The sequence below is a fragment of the Anoplophora glabripennis genome, unplaced genomic scaffold (genome assembly GCF_000390285.2).
Source record: "Anoplophora glabripennis isolate ALB-LARVAE unplaced genomic scaffold, Agla_2.0 scaffold17, whole genome shotgun sequence".
NCBI lineage: Eukaryota > Metazoa > Arthropoda > Insecta > Coleoptera > Cerambycidae > Anoplophora > Anoplophora glabripennis.
The window spans coordinates 1,735,673-1,762,723 of record NW_019416231.1 but is presented as its reverse complement, the minus strand read 5'-3'; the positions used below and the strand labels follow the sequence as shown (position 1 = coordinate 1,762,723).

General features: G+C 35.1%; 4 protein-coding genes across 4 annotated transcripts in view; 2 read left to right on the top strand and 2 right to left on the bottom strand.

Annotated features, from left to right (window-relative positions):
• The window catches only part of LOC108917846 (protein neuralized), a 78,996-nt gene that overhangs the window by 18,002 nt on the left and 33,943 nt on the right, over nucleotides 1-27,051 (bottom strand). The gene's annotated exons all lie outside the window — the stretch shown is intronic.
• Nucleotides 12,641-14,085, top strand: LOC108917849. The gene is made up of 3 exons (XM_018724634.1): nucleotides 12,641-12,942; nucleotides 13,471-13,544; nucleotides 13,597-14,085. The coding sequence occupies exons 1-3, from the start codon at nucleotides 12,660-12,662 to the stop codon at nucleotides 13,969-13,971; spliced, it is 732 nt and encodes a 243-aa protein (XP_018580150.1). The 5' UTR covers nucleotides 12,641-12,659; the 3' UTR covers nucleotides 13,972-14,085.
• LOC108917848 lies at nucleotides 14,572-17,429 on the top strand. The gene is made up of 3 exons (XM_018724633.2): nucleotides 14,572-14,849; nucleotides 16,443-16,543; nucleotides 16,724-17,429. The coding sequence occupies exons 1-3, from the start codon at nucleotides 14,615-14,617 to the stop codon at nucleotides 17,213-17,215; spliced, it is 828 nt and encodes a 275-aa protein (XP_018580149.1). The 5' UTR covers nucleotides 14,572-14,614; the 3' UTR covers nucleotides 17,216-17,429.
• On the bottom strand, nucleotides 19,785-22,964 carry LOC108917847. The gene is made up of 2 exons (XM_018724631.2): nucleotides 22,685-22,964; nucleotides 19,785-20,398 (listed from the first exon to the last, which is right to left on the bottom strand). The coding sequence occupies exons 1-2, from the start codon at nucleotides 22,869-22,871 to the stop codon at nucleotides 19,821-19,823; spliced, it is 765 nt and encodes a 254-aa protein (XP_018580147.2). The 5' UTR covers nucleotides 22,872-22,964; the 3' UTR covers nucleotides 19,785-19,820.

The following is a 27,051-nucleotide window of genomic DNA, read 5'->3' as shown; positions in this document are numbered from 1 at the left end:
AATTTAAGGAAATTTTGAGAAGAACAAACGCCACTTCCGTCTTCTAGTGTCACCCTTCGTATATATAATACGATTACCGTTGGTAATACTGCAAGTTCACACTGTAATATGATCCAAATAAGTCTCCTATTTAATCCGCTTATTTCTCATCGCTCAGACCAGACGCCCCAGTCACATTTATTTACGTTCGACCATAACGGGACTCGCTGAGATTATTCCGGTTTTGGCGCGACGTGTTCATTATTATTATTATTATTAATGTAAATCTCCTAAAGACATAACGACTGTCTGTTAAGTAATCAGCGGGATCCTCGCCGTCTACCACAGTCCGATCGCTTCTGCCTACCTAAGTGGTTCATCAACTTTTATCGGCTCTATTGGTGCAGCCATTAGGCTGCTGCGGACTGCTTCCACTTCAGAAGACATAGGCTTTAATTGGTAACGAAGTGACGTTTCGTTTCGATGATGACTTCCTGTAACGAATGCGTATTGACGAGCAGGGAAATCGAAGGGAATTTTCGGCCGCTTTGGTGTCTGGTCTGATTAGAATATTTCAGATTTAAATTTTAAAAATTTAAGCGTTGGGGTTTTCTCTTTAAATAAAATAATGTCATTGTTGTAATACTTTCGGTTATACAGGTAGTCGCCGTCTGCTTGCTTATTTTAAAGGGAATACCCTGTATATTTTTGCACATTTGGATTCTACGCGTAATTTTAGGCGTAAACTTTTGTGGAATTTTACCCTCTATCCCTACTCTATACCTGTCTCTCTTAATTTATCTATTTCTGATGGTTTTTATGATAAATAATTAAAATGATACAATTTCTTGCGAGGATGGCTGTGAAATTGCTAGCAGATTTAAAAACAAAACAACCTCAAGAAATGTTAGGGAATTCCAACGAAAATATGAGTTGGATACGCTGGAAATTATATAAGTGTTATGTTTTTCATTAAAAAAACGTGTTGCTAAAAATTAAAATGGCGTGTCTTTTTGTGAATCACACTCAGAAAGAATATTCTAATTCAGTTATGAATTTAGATTAATATCTCTGTCGGAAGCCAATACAACCGCAATGTAAATAAATGAAAATTTAAATAATTTACATATGATATCATCGGTGGTTTAGATTGCGAGTTTTTTTATAGATATATGTTAAATGCTGAATATTAATTTACCTATTTTTACGAATATAAACATATATATTCGTCGCAGTAAAGAGGTATAGTGTGGAATCTTTATTTTTACAATTCTTCTATTGAGGGTGATTCTGGAATAGGTATAGTCTTTCCGATCTCAATTGAAGACCAAAGAGCTAGGCGGTATGTACCAGGTTCGGTCGTTACACAGCAACTCGACACTGAAATATTTGAAAAACTTGTTCCCATATTTATTCAGCCATACCCATCTACAGGTCTTATCGCCCATTTGAAAAATGACCGCACGGGCAAACGCGGCACAAACACAGCTGCACTGGGCGACGGCCATAAATTTCAGTTGTCGACAAATTATATAGCAGTGCAGTGCAGCAATGCGGAATTTTAATTTATTATAGGCACCTTCTATTAATCATTCATATTACAATTGCGAAAGGGAGAAATAAGAGGGACATTTTGTTTACTGATATTATTACAACATGGCATTTTGGAGACCTTTTGAAATGGAACAAAGCGAAATACCGCCAGACAATATTGAATTAGTAGAACCGGTTGTTGATGAAACAAATTTAGAATTTAAAAATAACGATTTGCATATTCAATGTAAGTGTCTCGTTTTAAATATTTACGATTGTTTAAAAAAGGAAGAAAATGAAAAATCAGATAATGAAAATATAAATAGAATTCAGATATTGATTAAAGTTTCGGTGTCCACAATTTTTCGTGCTATTAAACAAGGTGTTATAGATCAATGCGTAAAGGGGAAGCAAAAACAGAAATTTTAAAATATCAAAGGCATAACAATAGACGTAATTCGGAGGATAATTTATATATAAAGAAAATTGAGGACGAAAATAATTAAAATATGTTGTTGGTCAAATGAACATATAATAGAAATTTTCTACACATTATACACTAATGCAAAAAATTAAAGGGTCAAAAGAAAAGAAATCTTTCCGTGATTTTGACAGAAATTTGTCTCAAAAAACGGGATCGAATTCTGGTTTGGGTCATCAACTTTAATTTTAATTTAATTAAAAGTTGATGAACAGAAGCATAGGACGGAAAAGCCGAATCGTGCTGGAAACAATTGGATTTTGTTTTCTTCAGTGTCCGGAAGGTTTCCAAAAAAAAAAACAAAGAAAAACTCCGATTTTTTTTTCAAAATTTGTCTTTTTTTTCGTCAGTTTAAACGTTATTAGAGGTAAAAATGTGAGAAAACCTGAAAAAAAAAATTTTTTCCAATTTAATCATGATTACGTGTTTAATATCAAAAATTGAAATAAAGAAACGGTTCTCTAGATCGAGATGAAACTTCACAGGGTTCTTCTGGGTATATCGAACTGTAAAAATCATGCTTAACATTAGTCATTTCGTGAGTATTTATAATTTAGCCGTCAATTTTCTAAGAAACCATAAATTGCCCTTTTTTTCCTAATTTTTAAAATTCGTGTAAAAGATGAAAAAAATCAATTTTCCAAAAAATTGCGGCAGCATATTATAGGAAATTTATTCCAGTTTTCGAAACTGCCCTTCAATTCTCTGAACGACCATTTGTCGCCGAGATATCGATCATTGAAGACAAAAGGATCCTTTTCCATTAAAAGTCCGATATTTCGATAAAAAATGGTCGTATTGAAATTTAATTTACCTGAAAAAAAAAATTTCCAATACAGTGAACTCAGAAAAAAAATCTCCTAAAAAATTTTCGACCGAAAGATCTAAAAACTAGAATCTTAGAGCTTCAAAATTATTTTCTTTAATTCCCGATACGACAATTTTTCACCTAAATACACGGAAAAATTTCGGAAATTCTTTTGACCCTTTAATTTGGTGCATCAGTTTATACAAATTAGTTTTTACCTTTAGCAGAGAGCTTTTTTAGGGACGCCTATGAAACTTATACATGTTCAACTGACTTCGGAAAGACTATACTGACTAACTGATTAGAAACACATTAAATAAAATTCATTGAGTACGATATAACGTATGATTTTTTTAACCACAATATCTCGAAAAATAAGGGGGTGGGGGGAGACTAATTTATTCCATTCACGGAATGATTAAATTTTGATTACGGACATTTTTTCATAGAATGCTTATTTCTCGAGATATTGAAGTTTCGGTTAAAAAAAGCACCGGGTATATTGCTAGGTACGAACAAGCAGTGTTTATAACAACTATCTATTGAATGTCACTTGTTTGCTAAAAATATATTGATTGCTTTACGATGACCAAAAGGTATCGATACGTGTCGGAAATATCTCGTGGGAAAATTTGGACCTTAGTGGTATATTTCACGGTAATAAAAAATGTGGAGCTTTATTGTAGTCTCAGATGGTACCAATAATTCCTCTACAATTCTACGATATTGACACGGACACGTACAACAATCATAAATCGGTTAAGTCAAATGAGACATTTGGTAAATTTAATACTTAGTTTCTAAGAATAATAGCCGGCTAAATACATAAGGCTAAATGCCGTATAATTTTGAGTAGAATTCTTTCCCATGAATTAAATGGAATGCGAGGCCATTTTTTGCGGAAAAAGGACGTTGTATGATGAAAAATTTGGTATTCGAAAGAGAATTTAAGCTTGATTTCGCCTTTTTTTCAAGTAAGGATGTTAATTTTCCACAAGATTTTCAACGTTTTCAAGCAACGTTTTGCCATTTAGCAAAATATATCAGGAACTTTTAGTAGGTTTCTTTCCATCCGTATTGTGATTTGCGGAAAAATATTGCTGACCCCTGCTTCCACGTGATGGAAAAGGAAATTGCACAACAAAATAATACGAATTATGAATAATTGCGGTACGCAATGAAAAATTCTGACTCCGCATCCGGTAAAATAGATTACTACAGTTGTTTTGGCGAGACTATGTACCAGTCTAATAAAATTATTATTGTTAGAACGCTGGAGTAGTCAACAGGAAGGAATGGACGCTAACTGCAATTATTTATTCGAAATGGTTATTATTATTGCAGGTTTTGATTATTGGGATCAAAGCGTTAATGATGTCCGTTGGGGGCATTTTAATATCACTTTTACCAAATTTGTAACTGAATTAATCAAGACATTTTATTACATGAATCGTTCAAAAGGTCATTTTAGATGAAAAAAACCGCGAAGTGCGGAATTAGAGGGTGGAAATTGGAGATAGGGGTGAAAATGCACCCCTGTCAGTTTTTTAATTGTAGCTATAAAACGAAGCAAAATTTCGCTGTAGTTCATAGGAAAAATTATTTAGAGAATTGAATTTCCCATCGAAATGGCTTATTTAAAAATTTTATGCAAAACATCGTTAATAAACAATTAAAAAAAAGCAAAAAATAAGATTTTTTATTTATTTTTTTTACTTTTTTCACTAGTTGTGAAAATATTTATTTATTATCAACAAATAAAACTTTTGAATTAATTTTTTATTAAGTAAAGAACCAATTTGTTGTAAAAATAATAAGAATTATAATAATTACTATGTTAAAAACGACGAAAATCTAAAAAATATTTAAGTTTGACCGATTATAACTCAGTCAATAATTAGTCCAAAAACTTTTGAAAACGAGTCATTTTGAAGAGAATCTCATCTAGTTTTTTGTACAGCAATTTTCATTGCCTACTTCTAATAAAAAAAAATTAGAATAAAAAAATCAAAAAATCTTATTTTTTGCTTTTTTTTAAATTGTTTAACGATTTTTAGCATAAAATTTTTTAAATAAGCCAATTTGATGGGAAATTCAATTCTCTACAAAATTTTTCCTATGAACTATACCGAAATTTTGCTTCGTTTTCGTGCTATACAATTTAAAAAACTGCAAAAGTGCATTTTCACTCCTATCTTCAATTTAACCCTCTAATTTAATAGCACAAAGCGCTTTTTTCATTTTTAATGACGAACAAGTCATGTGATGAAAATCCTTGAGTCTTATTTTCCTTTTTTTGAAAAAAAAAAATGAGAAATTAAAACGTATAACGGTAAACGCGACGAAAATCGAAAAATTGGCTAATTGGCTAAATTTTCATCCAAAAATACTTTACAACCTCTTATTTTGAAGGAAATTGTATCTACTTTTTTTTCTATGAAGCAATGTCTATGCCTATCTTTACTCAAAATAGTTAAAAAAAATAAACAAATTGAATTTTTTGCTTTTTTTCAAATTAACGATTTTTGCATAAAATTTTCCTTTTAAATTTTTTTAAATAAGCCCTTTCGATGAGAAATTCAATTCTCTAAATAATTTTTTCCTATGAACGATAGTGAAATTTTGTCTCGTTTTCGAGGTTCAATTAAAAAACTGAAAGGGGTGCATTTTCACACCTATCTCCAATTTTCACCCTTTAATTTAATTGCACTCCGCGGTTTTCCCATCTAAAATGTGCTCCTATTGATATTCGATGTGGCTCAGAATTTGGAGACAGAAAAATTTGAAAAAAAATGTAAAAATTGTAGAATCTAGACGTACCTTAAAAATTTTTATGAAAGTATTTTTCCAGATATATTTTGCTGAAATAAAATTCACTGAACATGAAAATAACGTATTTAAAAATGTATATATTCGGGATCGGAGTACCGTCAAATTTATTTATTTGCACCCGGTTGCAGGATAAATTTCGACACCACTTTTATGAATATTGTAGCTGTAATGCAGACATCTGCAACTAACATTGGCACACTCGATATTTAGAATTATATGACAAGAAAGAAGACATTAACAAACTAAATATAAAATTACAAAACAGGTTAAAATAAATAGTTAAAAAAAAAAGATGCTAGTAACAATGAGCAGAAGTCCAACACAGTAACAAAGAGAGAAATCTGGAAGTTCAAGCACAAATTAAGAAAATGTATGTTCTATTTAATCCAAAAAAAATTACAATTGAAAGTGATTTTTATCAAAATTTCAACATATGAATGAATTAAAAAATCGAATTTTAGAGTGGTGTCCTTGGTTTATTATAGCTACTATTTCCCTATGACACTTTGTGAGATATTTTCTTCGAGGTTAGCTAACCAGGTTTTATGTCTCAATATACAGAGTATTCTTAAACAAATGGACCATACCACAAGGATAATTTCCTTGATGGCAATGAAAATAATTAGTTTGTACATTATAAACGAAATAATAAACAAGTTTTTAAGGGTTCCCAACTTTTGTAGGAAGTAAAATTCTATTGACTTGATCTTCACATAAAGAAACTACTTCTGAAGAATGGCCCATTCTTTACCTGACACCATGTACTTATAATGAGCATTACACTCAATTGTAAGCACCTATACGCGATGTAAAAAAACTCAATAATGACTTCTATATTTCCATTTAGCCGTTAATTGTACCTATACAGTTCCCAAGGCTACCCAAAGGAGATATTTAACGAAGATGTTAAACACACATGTAATTATCGTCTATATTATGTTGTTTATTTACAGTTAAAATGAATATGTAATACACACACACAATTCAGAAAACGTTCCCACAGCTCCAGGTAGTAGGCAGCGGCACCGTTTTTCCTCGTAGAATCCGAAAGTTCCCACAGGTCTCGTCACATGTTTTCCTTTTAAATCATAGGTGGACTTTTAATCTCGCATTGCGTTGACTGCATTGTTGCGACGATCAGCTGTCTGGCAACTTGCGCAAGAACTGGGAATTTTGGTCCTTAAGGGAGAGGACTTAAGGGTACGTTTTTTTTTTTCGGGTTTCCAAGAAAGTACCTGATGATGGGTAAGGTCGAAGTGGGCGCTATTCAACTACAGTGCATGCGGTTTGCAATTGTGAATGGACGTCTTAGAAAACGGGAATCGCGAAGTTGTTTACTTCGTTCTTTTGTTTGCGCCTTGCGTAAGGTTGCTTCGATCCCTGACACGCTTTTAAAATATGGACAATGGGCGCAGTGCCTGTATTCTGTGCTGTACTGGGTGTTTAAAATATCTTTGCAGGTTAATTATTTGGATTATTTTACTTAACAGAATAAATCTGTAGTTACACGAAGATATTTCAATAAAAGCAATTTAAATAAGGAAACTAAGGAAAACCATTGATTAAGGTATTTGGGTCTAAGAAACAACCTCTTGAAGCTAGCTGATAACTAAACTTCGACACTTTGGTGCGAAAATAAAGCGGAGACATGGGGGACTTGTTCGAGCCATGTCCATCAAATTTTAAGAAATTTTAAACGTTTTTTCTCATTTACGCTGTGATAAAACAGTAAAAAAAATTGTGTTCGTTAGAATTGAGCTTATATCTCTGTGGAAGACAATGGAAGACAAAATGCATAGAAAATCAACTGTTACAGCTTCTATACTTACTTAGTATTTTCTTACCTAAAAAATAATTAGCTTTGCAATAAATTTAAAATTTGATAAAATTCATATCGAGCAATGTGACAACGGCGCGGCGGTTTATTAACACGAGGTATTAAGGTGTCCAGCCGCCAATACGCAATTCAGTTGGTATCTGGATTCGACCGTGTCGGAGTGTTTTTTGCGTACCACTATTTCCTTTTCTTGAGGTGTTTTTTCAGCGAATGCGTTTAAAAATTATTGAATTTTGCTTTTTGGTAAGTATCTAAATTATTTTTAATACGTATGATTATTTGGACGACGTGAATCTTTGGGTGCTTTAATTACATATTTTTCAATGATTAAAAGTTAAGTTCCTCTTTTAAGAGATTCATAATTGGACCAAGGGAAAAATGGGGACAGAACTACGCATGAGAAAAATAATAAAATAGGGCATGTTTTAGCCTACATCCTATGGTATGGTTATTAGAAGACATATTAAAGAAGTCCAGTTTTTTTTCCATCTAGCAATTGCGTCTCGTATAGCAAATTTATTACATGTGCAATAAAAATTCATGTTATCGATTACATATTTTAATTTCTCAAGAGGGCGATTCGTCCTTGGCAATATCAAATTCTCCAGACGCTTTTCACTGAATATCGATTAAAATAAGAAATGGGTTTTATACCTACATCACGACTGTATCATATCTGATAAAACTAATAAAGTGTCACGGGTAATAAAAAGAGGGAAAATGTATTTGTTAGAGTTTCACTATTTATGGAAAAGTTGTATTGAACTGCTAAACAAAAACAAGAATTTACTGAAACAAACATCCTCTTTTTACTATTTTTTTTGTTGTGGAGCACATAAAGGTGGTACTACACGCTCACGCGCCACAGTCGTAGTGTGCGCGAGGCTTTAGCCACCTTCTCAACCTTTATTCCTCAGAAGAGACTTTGCGGCCATTTAATAAATTTAAAAGGACACCTAGCCTTTTTAAACGGTTTAAAAGCCCCGGTGAACGATATGGGGTACAGAATTCAACGCCAACTAGAACCGCATTGTTCTATTTAAGACGTCAGGTCAGATTTGTGCAAAGTGTGCTTTGCACGTGCACCTCGAGAGACTCTCGTCTTTTCTTTTCGATTTTCTTGAGTAACACAATAGACCGCGTGGTGCATCCAGCTCTGCAAAATGTGCATTCTGCGAAGTCCAGGTTGATGCACCGAGTGTATTTTTAGACCGGATCGATGGGGATTTTAGGCAAAAATCTAATTCTTATTCGAAAAATTGTTTCCACAAGAAAAATAAGCTAAATAAACATAAAATCAATAAATAGCATAATTACTTTTTATTTTTGTTTTATCGGAATTTCTCAAAATAACATTAAAGCGATGGTTTTTACTGTTTTGTCTAGTGCGACCTTGTTTTGTAGCATCTACAAGTTGCTCTACGTAAAATGTACTGTATTGAAGGCTTAGGCTTTGTAATTAATAACTTAGAACCGGTATTGGTCTGGTGGTTTTACTGACGAACGACCTCAGGTGTTTAGCAGATATTGCGGGCGTAATTCATTGCCAGTCGGGACATTAGTCCGCGGAGTAGTTGCTTCCTCTATTATTTGTTGATAATTAGCATGTTTTCAAAGTTACGTTACAAAAAATAATTTCCTTCACAGAGCGGCACGCAGTTCGCTAACATTTAACCGAAACGGAGCCGTAAAACCTCTCGCGAGCGCCCCGTTCGTGCCCGCGGCGACCCGAAGTTCCATCTTACATTCTCAACTTTGACCTCGGACGTGCCTCGAAAGCGACGTTACTTTTATCCAGCGCCTTTTTCCCATACCTTAAAAACTTTTACGTCGCGTACGACGGAGAAGGCTACCAGATCTTATAGGTCGCGCCAGTGTATCGATTTCGTTTGTTTTATCTACGTCCAGCGGTTGGCGGTGCTGGAATAAGGTTTGTTTTGGGCAAAAATTAAAATTTATGCACAAAGTACAGTGTTGCACATCTTAAATGGTCAGAAAAACTGCGAGTACAATGTTACACATCCTAAATGACAAACGAATAATAATGCGGTCGCGAGTCAATGTTGGTCTATACAGGGCGGTACTTTAGATCGTTCCAATAATAAAGAGGGTGATTCTTTAGGTTTTAAGGAAAATAAGGCACTAAATACAACGTTCAAAAAGTCGGCGTTGAAATTTTGACTTTTCCGAGGAAAGAAGATGGTAAATTTCAGCGTTCCTAAGTTTTTTGGATTTTTAATGATTACATTATAATGAATATTCGATTGAAATAAAAAAATTCTAGAATATATTTCTGAAACCAATAGTTAGCTTTAAAATTATTTCCAATTCATTCCACTGTATGATTTTGTTAAGGCTCAAAAAAGATTATTATTGGACAATGACTATACAATGTACCAAAAAGTTGGCGTTGAAATTTTGAATTTTCAGAGGAAAGAAGATGTAAATTTCTGCGTTCTTAAATTTTTTGGATTTTTAATTTATTTGTGAAACCAATAGTTAGTTTTAAAATCATTCCTAATTTGTTCAATTGTATGATAAATTTGTTTAGACAATTACTCGTTTTTCGAACAAAGTAATCTTTTTCCAACAATATGTGAAAGAGTTGAAACTTACGCACGCTCGTGTCGATCGTACAACTTTCTCCACGTCCACTACGTTAGTACTTACCTAGAACAAAAATGAAAAATTATAATTAATTAACTTAAAATATCGTGCATAATAAGAAGGTAATAAAATTATATTTATGCTTATTTAACAGATAAATGCATTTGAAAGGAGTTGCAAGATAGGATGACACAGATACAGAATAACACTCTGTATAAATTATTTTTTTATCCAAGTATTTCGTGCTATCATTGGAGTTACTAATGCGTGTGCTTGATTTTAAAAAAAAAAGCACGGTGTTGTGTATTGCTCTATTTTTTTCAAATTCTCAAAGCCCACATGAAATTGCCAAAAAAAAAATATTTGTCTTAGGTAGATATACAGTGTTTAACTGACTACAAAGTATTAAAACGTGACATTTTCAAGGTGGCCGATGGTCACTCGCTAAGGTAAAATTTCAATACAGGTTCCCAGATGATACTAATTGCATTTTTAAAAGTTCCACCAGCTGTTTCCTTGGTCTTCGATCAGCTGTTGCACAACCGTGTGACGCTGGGCCTTTATTATTATGCCCAGCATCTGAGGCGAGATGGGGGTACATTGTATGCGTTATCGTAAAGTTGGTTGGGTAGGTCAGGTTGGGCATTTTTTATTGAGGTAGACGTTGGTGTCTATTCTTCAGATACAGGTAAACTTTTATAGAAGTGATAAAAAGGCATTTTTTAGTTTTATTAATTAGATGTATTTTTGTTTCATTCTTCAATAGGGCGATTTTAATGTTTTTTTCCATTACACGAAATTCATAACAATATTTCAACATCTTTCTCATATGTATTATTAAAAGAATGTATTTTATTAGTTCCCGTATTTTTTGCTTTATTACAAAGAAATTGTGGTAGATATTGGGAAGTTTCCGACGCGTTTCACTATAATATCCATTTGACAGCGAATTTGAAGAATTTTTATGGAATTTAAAATGACTGACGTATTTTGTTGTATTTGAACGCCATTTTGATTATATTTTAATGTTTTCTCATGCCGTTTCTACGTACATTGACGTATTTTATAGTTGTTTTGATAAATTTGAAGAATTCTGAAGCCAAGTCGAAACATTTTTATACAGAATGATTCAAAATTCAGTACACAGAATTTAGGGGCGTATTTTTGAGGTAAAAATAAGACTTTTTTTCTATAAACGTGGGTCCACAAATGCTTAGTTGTCGATATACAGGATATTAAAAAAGTTTTTTATATTTTTTGATTTTTTAAGAATAATTTCCAAACTAATTTGAATGTTGGCAAAAAACTTGGGGGAATAGGGTTTTTTAGAATGCGAAATTTAAATATGTCATTGGTTTTGACGCTGCTTGTAGAAAGCGCCACCTATAAGGGTACGCTTGAATTAAATTGGCCCTTACTTTTGACCAATGGCCTAAACCAATGACATATTTAAATTCAGCATCCTAGAAAACCCCCGTGTCTAAAGTTTTATGCCAACGTTCAAATTTGTTTGAAAATTGTGTTCTGATAACATCCGTAATAATTTTACTCCTCCGCGAAATCGAAACTGCCTCCGCCGCTGTGGTACGCTCTGATCCATCGAGGTCAGCCGTGCTCGAGCTCGGCTATAGCGATCGTGCGTTGTCCCAGTGTTGTCAAATCGAGGGAATTTTCTACGACTGAACAGAAAAAGATTTTTTTTTTTGGGAGAAAAGGAAAATACATATGTCATATGGAGTACGACGCATATTGCAAGAAATTAGTGTTAAACAAATTCATTGCGCTAAGGATGAAATTTGTTTTTTGTCTTCCATGGAGAATGGAAAATAAATTGTTTGTAAAGAAAATTTGGTTTGGAAAATAAATTGTTTGTATAAGAAAACCCCAATAATAAACAAATGAAGTGATACTAAAATAGCAGAAGGTGCTTTCTAAAGGAATGAGATTAGAAGTAAAATAAAATGCAGCTAAAAAAATCAACGAGACAACATAAGCAATGCCAATTTTGAGTAAATATTGGGAAGATAAAAACAATGGGAGAAGGATGTGAAGAGTATGTGAGACAGGACAAGAATTTTGCAGTGGGAAAAACAACGAATCATATGGTTGGATACATTATTTTGTTGAATACTGAAGAAATATTTTGAAAGATGTAAAGAAATTTGAAGAAAAGCACTAGACTTAGTTACCAAACATGACGAATTTCTTATTACTACTCACCAAGTGTATCAAAATATTTTTTGATTTTCTACAGATCGAATATTTCACAGATAAATTCAGAAAAGTTTGATTTACGTCGATATTAAGTTGTATTATGTCTTGTCTGCCTCATAAATACTAAAAATACTTGAAATAGGGCCAAATAAAAAACTTATCAATGTTTGTTTTTGTCTTTACATAGTGCATTTGTTTAAAAACGTTTGTATGATGCGACCACCGTACGAAGATCGGAACTAGACTCTAAGAAAGACTTGGCAACACCGCGCCATTCCCCCATAGTCCACATACCGCGCCTCCGTGCGGTGTCGCTCAGGGAACGCTCGAAAAATCGAGATGTTCGCAGTCGAGTCCGCTCGCGTTTGATGGGAGATATCGACTGTTCCTTCTGGGTGCGACCGTTTCAAGTCATGGAGTGGAGCAGCGAGGCATCCTTAGCCCTCATCGACGAGTACAAGAGACACCCCGTGCTGTGGGATTCGAGGCACCAGTCTTACTCCTCCAAGGTCCAGAAACAGGAGGCATGGGAGGACATCGCCCTCAATATGCAGATGGACCTGCTGGAAGTCAAGCAGAAGATGAACAGCCTGCTGGGGTCCTTCCGCAGGGAGAAGTCGAGGATGAGGAGGGTTAAGGAAGGCTCCAGCGGTACGTGTGGTAGTTTATGATTTTCTTATACCTTGATTGTTCCTTGAACCCAACAGCGTTAATGAGTAAAGGGCAATGTTGCATAGCAGGGCAATGGATTGCATGTAGTGTAGTTGCACAATAATTGAGTAGAGGTCGTGCTTGTTACGGGAATGAGCTGCACGCGAGGGTTAGTGGCGAGTGGGGCAAAATGTCGTAGTGTCACAATGAGCTTTCCAATCTTTTAAATTCTGGAAGCCAAACGAATATCGTATAGAAATATGAACTGTTCAAAGTCAACAACATTGTCCAATAATAGATCCAATATCCAATGTCCAATAATAAATTTAATCCCAGAGCTTGTAGAATGAAGTGCATGGTAATAAGTTTGACTGTTCTAAATTTGTTTGAGTTAAATTTGTTCTCTGTGCCACTCACTTAGTACCTTCCATTGCCACAGTTGGCAGTACTGACACTGATCCGTTGTTGAAATAATATTTCTAACAATATCAAGTAACTCGAGTACTATCAGACATTATTTTTTTCCAGTCTACTGTTCCAAGTGGTTTGCTTTTGAAAAAATGCAATTTTTGCTCCGGGAAGACGAAACCGACAGTTTGGGCGTAAGTAATCCGGGATCCCCGACCAACGCGTACTAAAAACTTGTTCCTCTAGATTAAACTCGAAGACGAAGAAGACTCCATCTTCGACGAGCTGAGGTTCCCCTTAAATGAACCTCAGGAGACTGTTCCAAGCGATAAAAGGGCCTCCACAGGATACGCTTCACCTTTGAGAAGGGCCAAGAAGCTTTTGAAACCCGTACCAGCGGACCCGGTGATTGAAGACCTATCCATTTTTCCACAGGACGAGTATGCTGCTTTTGGTAATTACATAGCCTGCAAACTAAGGAAGTTCGACCCCAGATCCAGAGCTTTCGTGGAGCATGCTATAAACAACATTCTTTTTGAGGCGGATATGGGGAAATATGACAATATGCCGACGCCCAGTCAAGAAGCTTTAGCTTCTTTGAATGACATTGCTAATAATTAGTAATGTTTTGACGTCTTATTAGAAGTAGGGAATAATATAAGCAGGATTTAGCGTTAGTTTTAATGAAATTTATTAATCTGTATTCTTAACACGTAGAAATTTAAGAATAAACATAAAAACAGTTAATACTTTGTTTTAGTATTGAATTGACTGTATATGTCAAATATGCCTCACTCAAAGAAGGTGTAAGGAAAGAAGGCAATGTGTCTTCAAAATTCGATGGCAGCGATGGCAACTGATCGGAAATTTCCTTAAAAAAAATAAAGATTTTTATTATTTTCATAATGCTACTGGTTTAGGTTATATTTTTTAATGCGATATTCAATTGTTTTTAAAGATCCTGCGTAATAATGGTACAGATTATTTAAAAAAGTATTACCCTAGAATTTTTGTTTTGTTCTTATGTCCGCACTGTCTAGCATCCGCGCGCGGAACATTCTTCAGCCCGTCCCTGTTCCCGGCGCACGAACGCTCACTCGTTTCCCAGTATTTTCACGGCCAACTCGAGCGACAAGGCGAGTCCCGGCGAGCGACGACGAACCGGAGCTCGCGTGGCCTCGCTCGCTGCACGCCATCACCACCGGGTCGCAGTTGTGCGTTCGTGCTCGTCCTCTGTGTCCGATATCGATCCCGTTTCGGCGCCATGGAGTGGACCGTCGAGGCTTCCCTGACGCTGATAGAACTGTACAAGAAGCAGCCGGTGCTGTGGAACACCAGGCACAGCTACTACTACTCGAAGGTGAGGAAGCAGAGCGCTTGGGAGCAGATAGCTTGCAGCATGGATTTGGGAGTGGACGAGGTTCGACAGAAGATGAATAGCTTGTTGGGCTCGTTCCGCAGGGAGAGGTCCAAGATGAGGAGGGGGGAGGGCAGGTACGGTACGTATAGGGCAGGATTGCTTGCGGCGTAGGGCGCTCGCGATGAGTGGAAACGGACTACAGCCTCACTTTATGAGCGAATAACTCTCAGGATAATTATTATTCCGAAAAACGCCGAGACAGGTCGATTTTTATTCTTTTCACATAAATTTCTTGTTACAGACTCTACCCCATTGGGGAAGGGGTGCAATCCCCCAAAAATCTTAATACGGACGGAGGGTTAAGTGACATTTTGTTTGAAAGGTATACTAGTGGGTTCTTTTATCAACAATCTTTATCTCCGAAACTAATCGGCCAAATTCAAAAATAAAACACGGTTAGAATACCTTTGAAACGATGTGTCACTTTTTCGTCCATCCCTATTGCGATTTTGAGGGAGTAGAGTCTGTAACAAGAAATTTATGTGCGTTTTTCGAAAAAATAATTTTTTCTACAAACGTCAAAAAATGACAAGGTTTGCGCATTGACAACAATATGCGAAGTGACCCTTTTTTTCGGATTCTTACGTTACCATGACACCGTGCGCGAAATACTTCGCGCACTAGGGTGCGAAGTATTTCGCACACTGCATGTAAATTAATAAGACTTTTGTATTTCAATCTTTGAAAAAATGAAGCAAAACTCCAAATTATTTTTCCGGTAAAAGATTTGAAGTTACCAAATTGGCCGCATCTGCTAAATTAGGTGGGGTACTACTTAGTTCATCGTCACTAGCAATTTCCATTATTTTAAATAATATCTGGCACCTTAAAAATTGAAGACGCGAGCACAAACGTCACTTTAAAATAATTATTATTGTTGTCAACAACAGCCACTTTGTTTCCATAGTAACAGTGAACATTTGATTAGGAAAGACATTTTAAGCCAGCTCAACACTATTTTCTATAATAAATTAGGCATTTTACTTATTTATAATATTTTTAAGAGATAGATTTTGACGTTTGTAGAAAAAATATTGTTTGCATCTCGTGCGCGAACTACTTTGGTGGTCTCGAATAATTGTTTAACTCGGCTTCGCCTCGTTAAAAAATTCAATTCTCGATCACCAAAGTAGCATTTCGCGCACTAGATACAAAAATAACTATTCTTGAGAGTAATTCGCTTTCATTTCGTTTTCAGGAGCCCACCCTAAATGTTGTATTATTTACTTTATTTCAAAGACATTAAGCTAATTCAAATTTTAACAGAAATCCTCTAAAATAAAGTAATAGTTATTTATACTATAAAGGAGGTAAGTATTATTTACCAGTCGAGGACGATTTTGCGCCCGAGCGGAGCGAGGGCTGGCAATAGAGTCCGAGACTGGTAAATTCTACTCAACTGCTGCGTGGTGTATAACATTTTATCTGCTCCCACAGTACTTTATGGTTCATGAAATAAAGATTAGGTTTTATTTTCTAACATTTCTTAATCAATTCATTTTGACATTATTCGAAATCTTGCAAAGTCGCCTTGGTTGTTTGGATTTTGTCGTTTCTAAGGTGTTTACAAACAAAGCTACATAAAAGTTGCAATTTTGCTGGCTTTCAATTATTATTTCTAAATGAGTGATTTTATGCATTTTCCCGTTATTAAAATGGAATATTTTCGCAGCATTGGGAAACTTCGCCTCGCGTTGGTTCGCATTCGACAAACTGCTGTTTCTATGGGATCGCCATGAGGCAGTGCCCAACGACAAAGTTGATTTGGAAGAGGTAAGTATTAAAAAAATTACACAAAAGAAAAATTCAACTCGCCCCCCCTTCTCCCACACAAATCACTCCTTAATGTTTATAATTAAAAAGCCGGTACATAGTTTTAGCTATCACCTAAGAAACAAATACATTATTTCTTAGCTTTCATAAAATTAAAACAATTTATTTGACGATTTTCAGCTGCAGAGGAAGCTGGATGAAGAAGGAGAAGACAACCTGGCGCTCGACAGCGACTCGAATCACTTATTAGAAGAAGAGTTGAACGCGGCAACTCATCAAACCTCCTTGAGTTCTAAAAAACAACCACGCAAAATATTCACGAGTTCCATTCAGCCACCTCCGACAAAGAAAACAAAATTTACACATGACCATAGTGGCGAGGACCTACCCACTTTCCCTGCCCAAGAAGAGTGCAGTTTGTACGCGAGGTACCTAGCGGAGAAATTGATGAGGATGAGTTGTAGAACTAGAGCTTTGGTGCAGCGCTCTATTAACAATATAATTTTCGAGGCGGATTTGGGCAAGTACGAGGATACGCAACAAACTCCGACAACTCTCTTAAGCTCCCATTTGGATGGGATCAACTTATCTTCTGCGCTCGACGGTTTTAAACTAGAACTAGATCAACTACCCCTAGGCCCAGAAGCCGCAGAAACAGTTGCTGAAAGTTAGCGTTTTGTTTAAAAAATTGTCAAATTTGGACTATTCCTAGTGTAAGTAAATCTCTCTAATTGTTTCTCTCGTCTTAATTCATAAATATATATAAATTCATTTTCTGGTGCTATTGAGGTAATATTTTTGTAAACATTTGTGAAATATTGTAAAGGCTGTCTTGATTGACAGAACAGTATTTAGTAATTCTGTTTTGTAACTAATGTAATAAAATTACGATATTTAATTGCTTTAGTTTTGTTTATTTATTTATTTACAAATACACTACTGAACTGAACCGAACTGAAAGTCTTAGTATCTAAATTAGATCATGGGGAAATTCAATCTCTCTTATCATGTCTAGCATCCCAAAAAACGATTTCGACCACGTTTCAAGCTATTGACGCGTACATTCAAATGGGGAGGTCTTTATATCGTCAGCATATGACACTCGACATGTTATTCAGTAAATACGTCATCATTTATAAATACATTGGAAAGCAGTGGCCCAGGATCGAGCCCTGAGGCATTTCTGATGGACTTTTGGCCCGTCCATCAAAGGAATACTCTTGAGAGAAAAAAATAATTTATAACAATTATACTATTATACTCTGTTTGGAAATGAGAGTAATAAAACCCCGAGATAAGAACCGGCCATGGGCGTGCTAATATTTCGTTTCAGGTAATTATCGGGTAACACTAATGCTAACAGGTAATGGGTGTACATTAGTATATTTTACTGGATACATCATAGGGCAGGAGCCAGTGTATTGTGACAGATCACAGTCTTAGAGCTGAATATACGAAGACGTGCTGGTGCAGTAGAGTAAAATTCGACTTGTGTTTAGTGACTAAAGTACACTCATTTTATTTTAAAAAAGATATACCAACGCTAAGCAAAATTTTAAGTGAACTTTCAGAGGACAACGATTTGCCAAAAATCAGTAGAAGCAAATTATGGGCCGTCTTACGAGAGTTGAATTTTTGCTGGGAAAAGCAGAACAGGAAGTCAGTTCTTATCAATAAAGATGTAATTATTTGTTGGCGAAGATCCTACTTAAGATCAATTAGAAAATTCCGTGACGTAGGGAGGAATCTTTATTATCTAGACGAAACTTGGGTCAACGAGGGATATACTGTAACAAAAGTATGGCAAGATAAAAATGTAAAAAGTTTTCGACAAGCATTTTTGGATGGACTTTCAACAGGGTTCAAGGCACCTTCAGGTAAAGGGCGAAGATTAATAGTGACACATATAGGTAGTGCCAGTGGTTTTGTAGATGGCAGTTTACTTTTATTAGAATCTAAAAATACAGGTGACTATCACGAAGACATGAACGCAGATGTTTTCGAAGAGTATTTTACACAAATGTTAGATCTTATTCCTCTGGGGTCTGTAATTGTCATGGATAATGCCAGTTACCATTCACGGCAGACCGAGCGGACGCCTACGACTGCTTGGAGGAAAGCCGATATAATTCAATGGTTATCCGGAAAAAACATTTCTTTTGAAACAAATATGGTGAAAAAGGAACTTTTGACACTTGTCAATCTTAATAAAGATCAGAAAAAATATGTTATCGATGAAATGGCAACAAATCGCCAAATAACAGTACTACGGTTACCACCATATCACTGTGAACTTAACCCAATCGAATTAGTCTGGGCGCAGGTAAAAGGAGATGTAGCGCGAAATAATACGACGTTTAAATTAAGTGACGTGAAAATTTTGTTAAAAAATTCCTTGGAACGAGTAACTGCAGATAACTGGCAAAGATGTATACATCATGTACAAAAAGAAGAGGAGAAAATGTGGGAACTCGATAATTTAATTGACGTTACTGTGGAACCTATCGTTATCAATCTAGGAGACGAAGATAATTCATCAGAATATTCAGAGGATGAATTTTAATACACCTACTTTTTTATTTTCTTTATTGTACATTTATACAACACTACATTTACTCACCATAATTTGAATTTTCATAATACATATATTTTTGTGTCTATTCATTAAATTTAAATAAATATTTTGATAATAATATTGAATAATTTTATTTGAATTACTAAAAACCTTCTTAACCCGGTTATGATGTTTAAAGTAGCCTCATGTTTTGAAATGTTGTTTTTACTAGCTACAATTTAGTACAGTCCGATCGCACAAAGTTTTGTTAAAAGTACACCTCATCTATACGGAAAATACATAATATAAAAATATTGAATATAAGCACTAGTACTACATTTATTTACGATTTGCATACATAATGAGCTTTTATTACTCTCTTTCATTTCTAAACAGACTATAAGAAATAATGCATTTATGGATATGTTGCTAGAATCTCTGTGTCAAAATATAAAGATATCTCGAGATGAAAGTATTAAAAAGACATTTCCTATTTTCGTAACACCTGATTTACTTCGGACATTGTTTACATTTTTAGGTGTGGACTCGGTTGGTAGGAAAAAAATATTTGTTTTCAACTGCCATGTTCCCGGAGAAAATGGAATGAAAAAAACACTTTATTGTAATATAAATAACATTTTTATTTCTTATAATAGTAGTATGAATACTATGACATAATGACGTATATAAAAAAATTGATGACACGGAAAACAAAAATTCCACCTATTCACATTTAAACAAATGCGTTTCTTGGGTGAAATTATCAGAGTCGGCATTTGAATCCGGATTATGATGAAACGACGTGGGAGGGTGGGAACTTGAGGAATTGCCCGTAGAGAAAAACGCTGAATCCGCAAGGTCTTTTCCTTTTCTATTAATATCTTTTATCAACTGTAGCACGCCCATCCGAAATTCCAATTTATCCTCCTCGGACATTTTTTGCACGGTGGGAGTTATTGAAATAAAAAACGCCTCGTCTTCGTCCGGAGCGGTTTTGGTGCTTCGCAAGGCCTTCAGGATCTCCTGATCCATGTCCTCTTGAAGTCGAAGTCTTTTTCGAATGTTACAGGCGTCGTCGACCTTCGCCGATACCGATTCTTCTGTCCTTTCTGCTTTTGCTTCGTCCGAGGTGCTGTGCAGATGTGGGCTCGATTCTTCGCCGTCTCTTTGGAGGACCTTCATCAGGAATTGGAGTTTTTCATGGTACAGGTACGTTCTTACGGTGGGATGGACGGATCGTTTTTTTAAGGACTTGACAAAGGCGTCTCTGACGTTTTGCCACTTTCCGTGAATTTGTTCCCCTAAAACAAAAGAAAATTCCTAATGGTACTAAATGTTTTTCAGATAACATTTTAATACAAATTTATTTTAAAAAATGTTACTACTTTGTTTAGCAACAACGAATTAATTGGAACTAGAGCGATTCGCGTTATGCCTAAGGTACCCTGGTGAATTTTATAGAGAAAAAAGAGCTTTAAAATAAGTAGAAAAAGATTAACAAAGAGAAGGTACGTTTTTTAAAGTACAGAAGAGATCATGATTGGTTGAAATAGTCGTCAGTATGACATAAAAGACAATTTTTTACATGTTTTTGACAACTATGACAAAAAAGTAGGTATAACCTTATTTATACTATAAAATATGAGCCTCCTATTAAAAAAAATGTCGGTAATGTTTGTCTGTCAAACATGGCTGAAAAAAAAGTAGAAAATATTGAGGAAATGTGACAATTTCTGTTTAGGTACTTCCTAATGAACCTGTTCAGCGATTTTTTTAAATCCAAACCGGCAAAAAATATAATTTTTGTTTCATCACTTTAGGGACACAAAATAAAAAAATATCTACCCACCCGTTGAATATTTGGATATACCAAGGACAACATAAATTTGATAGAATAATCTAGTCTTTACCAGAAGCCGCATATCTATTTGCTGCTCTATATTTAACAATTTCGACAACCTTCGAAAATGATACGCCCATGCAATCGCATCCCCACACGCCTTAAGGCGGTTTTCCACTAAACGGACAAAACAAAAACAAAACACAAACTTGTGTCGAATAAAACAAAACTGTAACTTTTCGCCAACTTTTTGAAGGTTGGCGTGTTTTGCGACAGTTGGAGTTTTGTTTTTCTGGTCCCGCTTCAAAAAGGTGGTTTTCCACTAAAAGGACAAAACAAAACACAAACTTGTGTCGAATAAAACAAAACTGTAACTTTTCGCAAACTTTTTGAAGACTAGCGTGTTTTGCGACAGTTGGAGTTTTGTTTTTCGGGTTCCGCTCGAAAGCGGTCGCATCAAAAGGTGTTTGGAAACTCAAGTCTGTTTAGTGGAAACGGTCTGTTGTGTTTTCTATTTAAGTGATCCAACCCAATATCTATGTTGGCGTTTTCTTCTTCCCAAGAACAATATTTTAATCATTAATGAATTATAGCTATTAAAAAATATATATGTGTACGGTTAACGTGTTTACTTGGCTAGGATACAAACTAATCAAGTAAACACTTTAACTGTACATATACCACGAATTCCATCGATGGATATCTGGGAAACCGCTCGAAGGATTTTTTTGAAATTGTGACGGCGTGATACGGACTGTGGAGCCTACCAAGCTAAAATATTTTCAAGGTCATCGTATTTCCGGTTATACCGGAAGTTGATGCTAACTTTCCTATTTTAAATGGAACCCCCTGTATATTATTGCAAAAAAATTAGGGGGTTCCATTAAAAAATTTCGAGTTTTCCACATATTCTGAACTTCATATTCGATAAATTTATTTTGACCACCCTGTATAAAAATTGGAAAGTTTTCATGTCAAATTCGATAAAGTAGGTCTTTCTCTACAAAATGTCCAATTTGCATAAAAAAATAAACCGGGGAAACTAAATTTTGCTGACGGTCTGCATCTGTCAATTTTTATTTAAAATTCGAAATATCTCGGAAACGGTCAATCCTAAGTATGGAGTGTGCCATATGTTTTCAACTTAAAAATGGATGACGTTTCCAACAATGCAATAATATACAGGGGGTTCCATTTAAAATAAGAAAGTTAGTATCGACTTCCGGTGTAACCGGAAGTACGATGACCTTGAAAATATTTTAACTTGGTGGGCCTCACGGTCCGTATCACACCATCACAATTTCAAAAAAATCCTTAGAGCGGTTTCCCAGATATCCAACGATGGAGTTCAAGGTGGGACACTGTAGACACACTTTTTTCCAAGGACTTCAGTATAAACCAGCCATAGCTAAGAATAAAAAAATATTCTCTAAACATGTTGGCTGGTTATTGGAAAAATGTGTTATGACTTCCTCGCGACAACCAGTGGAAAAGGACTGTAAACAAAAACAAAACTCGAACAAAATGTAGCCCGCTTGATGGAAACAAGAGTTTTGGGTTTGTTTCAGTTTTGTTTTTGTTTTGTTCTAGAAAACACAAACAGGACATAAACTCAACTGTCAGTTTAGTGGAAAACCGCCATTACGCGTTTTCATAATGAGTCACAGCCTACTATCTTGACACTGAAGTATAGTTACCCGATTATCAGTGCTGTTACATTCACACAACTGCTAAGAACGCAACTTACCAATCCTCCTCTGCTCCGTCTTGTCCTTCGTGAAGAAATCCTTCTCCAAAACGACGCAGATCTCCTCCCAGGCCCTCTGCTTCTCCGTGCGGTCCTTGAAGACGTCCATGGTGTGATCCCAGATGGCGGGCCTGTTTCTCACCAGTTCAATCAAAGTGGTCATGTCGTACTTGAACGATCTGTTCATTTCGGCGAGCGAAAATCGAACGATGAACGGTAAACGCTCGATAAATACCAAGTCGATAAGCAACGAGCGCGACCAGCAGTAGGCAACAAAACACTGCCCCGACTTGTCGGCGCCGTCTCCGATATTCCACGATCCGGGCCGTGCCAACGCTTCCATTTGCTTACATCACATCCGTCCCGGTTCGATCTCGGCACCGGTTTCTGCCGTGCGTGACGGGGGCTAAGGCGGCCCGCACACCGGCGGATTTGTCCGCGCAGCCGTCGCGGCAGCGGAACGTACACGGGAAGTTTTGTCTGCGGATGTGGAATGTACAGAAATATCTTAAGGTTTCATCCGGCACAATCTAAACTCGTTCCTAACAGAAAAGTAAGTACGTGGGGGCTTAAACTGGAGACAAAAGGGATTATTAGTGCATTGGAATTCTAGTTTTCTCCCTGTATTTGTTGAATCCGAGATATTTTATCAAGTTAAAAGTTTACTTACATAACATTTCAGAAAAAAAGTTGCATATTTCTTATGTTCCATATCTTGTTTGTTCCAATTTATAAAAAAGGAACTTGGTGTTGTATTTAACCTGATTGCAGGTCAAATTAGGGAAAAATTTTGATATAACAAAAAAAATATTCTATTACTGGGGGCTGCAAAATTCATCGAAATCTTGTGCATGAAAAAGTTAAAAGTCCATTCTTCTGCTTTTGTTCGAAATAACCTTTTCAATTACTTTTTCATTCGCAATTTGCTACAATCAATTTAAACTTTTACTTTTACAATATTTCAAAAAACACAGAAGAAACAATACGTAAGTAACAAAATTTTACACCACACCTAAACAAATTGCGTTTATTAAGAAAAAAAACCGGTGAAACGGCTATTATTTGGTTACGCCGGACTAAACAAAAAACAAACTACATAGAAATATGCGCCATTGCCACTCCGTCTTTCACTGCTGCACGACGGTAACCATGACCACCGTTGTAAACACTTTACAAATGTAGAGGCGAGCTACGAAGAGCTCACGTATTCAGAGTTTTGCAAATCGAATTAAAGTGACTGCACATTACTTTAGCATTTCCTTTTTAATGTGTTCATTTGATCCTACCGCAAACACTTTCATAGCACACTTTTCATTACACTAAAATATCGCCTTTGTCGGGGCGGCCAGGATGTAACAGCGAGGAACGAAACAACATGAAGAAGAGTCATGGCAATCGTGGCATGGAACCCTTTGGCCTCGGCAGACATGCGCTAGCGGTAGAGAAAGATAGAATTGCATCTTCGGCTAGCGCTGTCTTCGTCTAGCGACAACCGGACCGTAAATGAACGCGTCCAGTTCACTGCAGTGTGCCGGCTCAGGCACCGGGATCGAACCGTCTAAAGCTCACCGTACACTAGCGGATTTAACTTCTTTAATGTCATCTGGGAATATCATTGTAGTAAAATAAATATTTCAATATTTTTATAAATACATATTTGGCTATGCCTCCTACGAATAAAAAAAGCCAAAAGTGAAGTAAATTATTTCAGGGCTAAAATCATTCGTCAGTAGAAGCACCAAACACACCGCTTTCGAATTATTAATTATTTTGAACTAATTGACTTCTTTGTTAGTTCCAAAAAGTAATAATGCTGTTTTTTTTACATATAGGGAATTTAAAATATACTGGTGTTTTCTCCCATTTAATAGTTATTTATTGTGCAAGTGTTTTAAGGAGGTATATCGGGTTTACTCAAATGCACAGATGTACTTGAAATTTATACGAGTATAGCGTATTAGCCAGTGCTGCCTCTGTGCGTCATATTTTTTTGAAATTTTATTTGAATCTAGACTGAGATATTGTTGTTGAAAGTTGTTCATATTAACATAGGTTTATATGGCGAAGATGGACGGTGCGGCTCTTTTTTGCCCATAACTGAGAAAAAAATGTAGAAATTGTGAAACAAAACTTTTCCATAGATAGTACACAGTATTATCTTATTTTTGATGTAAAACTAATGTAAGTTTTGAACATAGTGCAGCTGTATTAATTAGAAACAGAAACCAATAATTGCATTTCTGCCTGACTTGAGGATTAATGTGGCAACGTCGAAATCCGCTGACAGCAAGGAGGGAATACATTTGAAAGACTTGATAAAAACGAAATTGATTTCAAACGTATACATTTTTCCTAAATCCCATGTACATTGCTATCAACAATAAATTATCCACAACAGATGATTTTTTGTAATGTTTTTAAAAAACTAGATTAATTAAAAAAGACTAGGAAGCTGTGATATATTTATTGGAATAAAAAATACAGTTGATAAATCCTTTTAATATATTTAATGGTTTACAAAAACATCGTAATCATTACCCAGCAATATTTAGGGTTACATAAAGTTTTCTTTACTTGATTAATATAATTAGTAATACTTGAGATAAAAGCATTTGTACGGAATAACAAAGGAATATAAATATTTCGCAGCAAACTTTATATCTAAAAAAATTAGTTATAGTTGCAAAACTTTTGTAACATTACTCAAATAGAGATTAAAAACACGAACAGTAAATAATAATGTAATTTCTATCACAGAACCTTCAAAATTGCATCCAACATTTTCTTTGACTTGGACGAGAGATGGGCGCGAGTGTCATTTCTTTAGAACTAAATTAACATAATTCTCGTTGTTTTACCAGTTCACAGGATTTACGGATTTTAAATAAAGGATACAAATCTTCGCGAGGATAATATGATATATTTGTTATATATAATAATAATATTGTACATAGTTTACACACAATACATTTTTGAACGCGTACGCATCTTTACCCAACTTTACCAAAAAACGAAATATCTATTACTAAAAATGTAAATGTTAATGTCAATAAGTAAATAATAAATTAAATTTGATAGGTTTATTATTTTTTTCATTATTCTACTAGTGAAATAAAGTTACTTTATTCCACTAGTGGATAAAGTATCACTTTAGACGGTTCATGTGTGTGGGTAAAAGTCCGATTATAAAAAAATGGATAAATAAATTTTATATAAATGTAACACAGCACGGGTATTCGACATGTTGCACTATCGATAAGCATACATCAATCGCACTGCTAAAAAGTTATTTTTATACCTGGTTTTGAAATAAAATGTGACTTAAATTGTAAAGGCGAACACAGTTAACATTTGCATTGTAGCAATGTTTGCATTTGCATACGCCGTTGATATCTCCCAGAATTCTGGAAAAAATATACGTAAATATATCGCAAATTATTCCGGCAAGCTTGCGCATATAAAATACTTGTTTTTTTATTACTTACATGCAGAAAATGCGCATCGAAATTTGTCTTGTATACAAACAGCGTCTATACCAGAATCACATGCATTCAATTTTTTTAAATTAAGAGATTGTTAAATTTGACAGTATTGAAACTAGTCTGATCGTCTTCGCGCAAGTTCTATCCAAACAATTCAAGTCAATATCAAATTGAAGACTTATTTTTTCCAAGCTGACGTAATAATATCTATTTATACGTACAGGATGTAATAATTTGTCCTGTTTTATTTTTCCAAACGGTACAATTTTATTTGATAATTAAACTGAGCTAAACACACAAAAATAAGTCTTAAAAATACATGTAGGGATTCCTTTTTAAATAAGGATAAATATTTTTTGCTTTGTATAAATAATTTTTCATTTAAGTACACTACTTTTCTTTGGGTATAAATAGCAAGCGATTTCTTTATGTTAGAGGGAAATTTGAAGGTGCCTTTCTCAGGGAAAAACATTTGTTTTAAGGAATGAATTGATATTTTACTTATAAGATAAATAGTATCGTTGAATGTTTTAAAAAATTATAAGTCAGTATTTAAAAAAAATATAAATAATTTAAATTATTGTTATGGCAACAAACATTTTTATTTATCGGTCTACTTTGATTGAAACATGAAATTATATTTTTTTAGACACTTGTAGCTTCTAAACAAAAGCGAATTAACGACATTTTCAAATAAATCATTACGTTTTACATCAAAACGTTAAAAACTATATTCAAAGCGGCCTGTAACAAAAAAATTAAACTTTGCATTATGTCCAATCAGAATCGCGTGGTTCTGTTACGGCACCGAGCTAGATTTTTCCTCGCCGTCCGCATCTCGATGTCCCGCAGCAAAACCAAATGTATTCCAACGAGTAGGAAGAG

What these genes read in the sequence shown, in the direction of transcription:
- LOC108917847 (XM_018724631.2), bottom strand. Translation starts at nt 22,871, where the DNA reads ATGAACAGATCGTTCAAGTACGACATGACCACTTTGATTGAACTGGTG. An exon ending in GACGGAGCAGAGGAGGATTG is followed by an intron (nt 20,399 to 22,684) that starts GTAAGTTGCGTT and finishes CTTTTGTTTTAG; the next exon opens with GGGAACAAATTCACGGAAAG.
- LOC108917849 (XM_018724634.1), top strand. Translation starts at nt 12,660, where the DNA reads ATGGGAGATATCGACTGTTCCTTCTGGGTGCGACCGTTTCAAGTCATG. An exon ending in GGTTAAGGAAGGCTCCAGCG is followed by an intron (nt 12,943 to 13,470) that starts GTACGTGTGGTA and finishes ATTTTTTTCCAG; the next exon opens with TCTACTGTTCCAAGTGGTTT. An exon ending in ACGAAACCGACAGTTTGGGC is followed by an intron (nt 13,545 to 13,596) that starts GTAAGTAATCCG and finishes TTGTTCCTCTAG; the next exon opens with ATTAAACTCGAAGACGAAGA.
- LOC108917848 (XM_018724633.2), top strand. Translation starts at nt 14,615, where the DNA reads ATGGAGTGGACCGTCGAGGCTTCCCTGACGCTGATAGAACTGTACAAG. An exon ending in GAGGGGGGAGGGCAGGTACG is followed by an intron (nt 14,850 to 16,442) that starts GTACGTATAGGG and finishes ATATTTTCGCAG; the next exon opens with CATTGGGAAACTTCGCCTCG. An exon ending in ACAAAGTTGATTTGGAAGAG is followed by an intron (nt 16,544 to 16,723) that starts GTAAGTATTAAA and finishes GACGATTTTCAG; the next exon opens with CTGCAGAGGAAGCTGGATGA.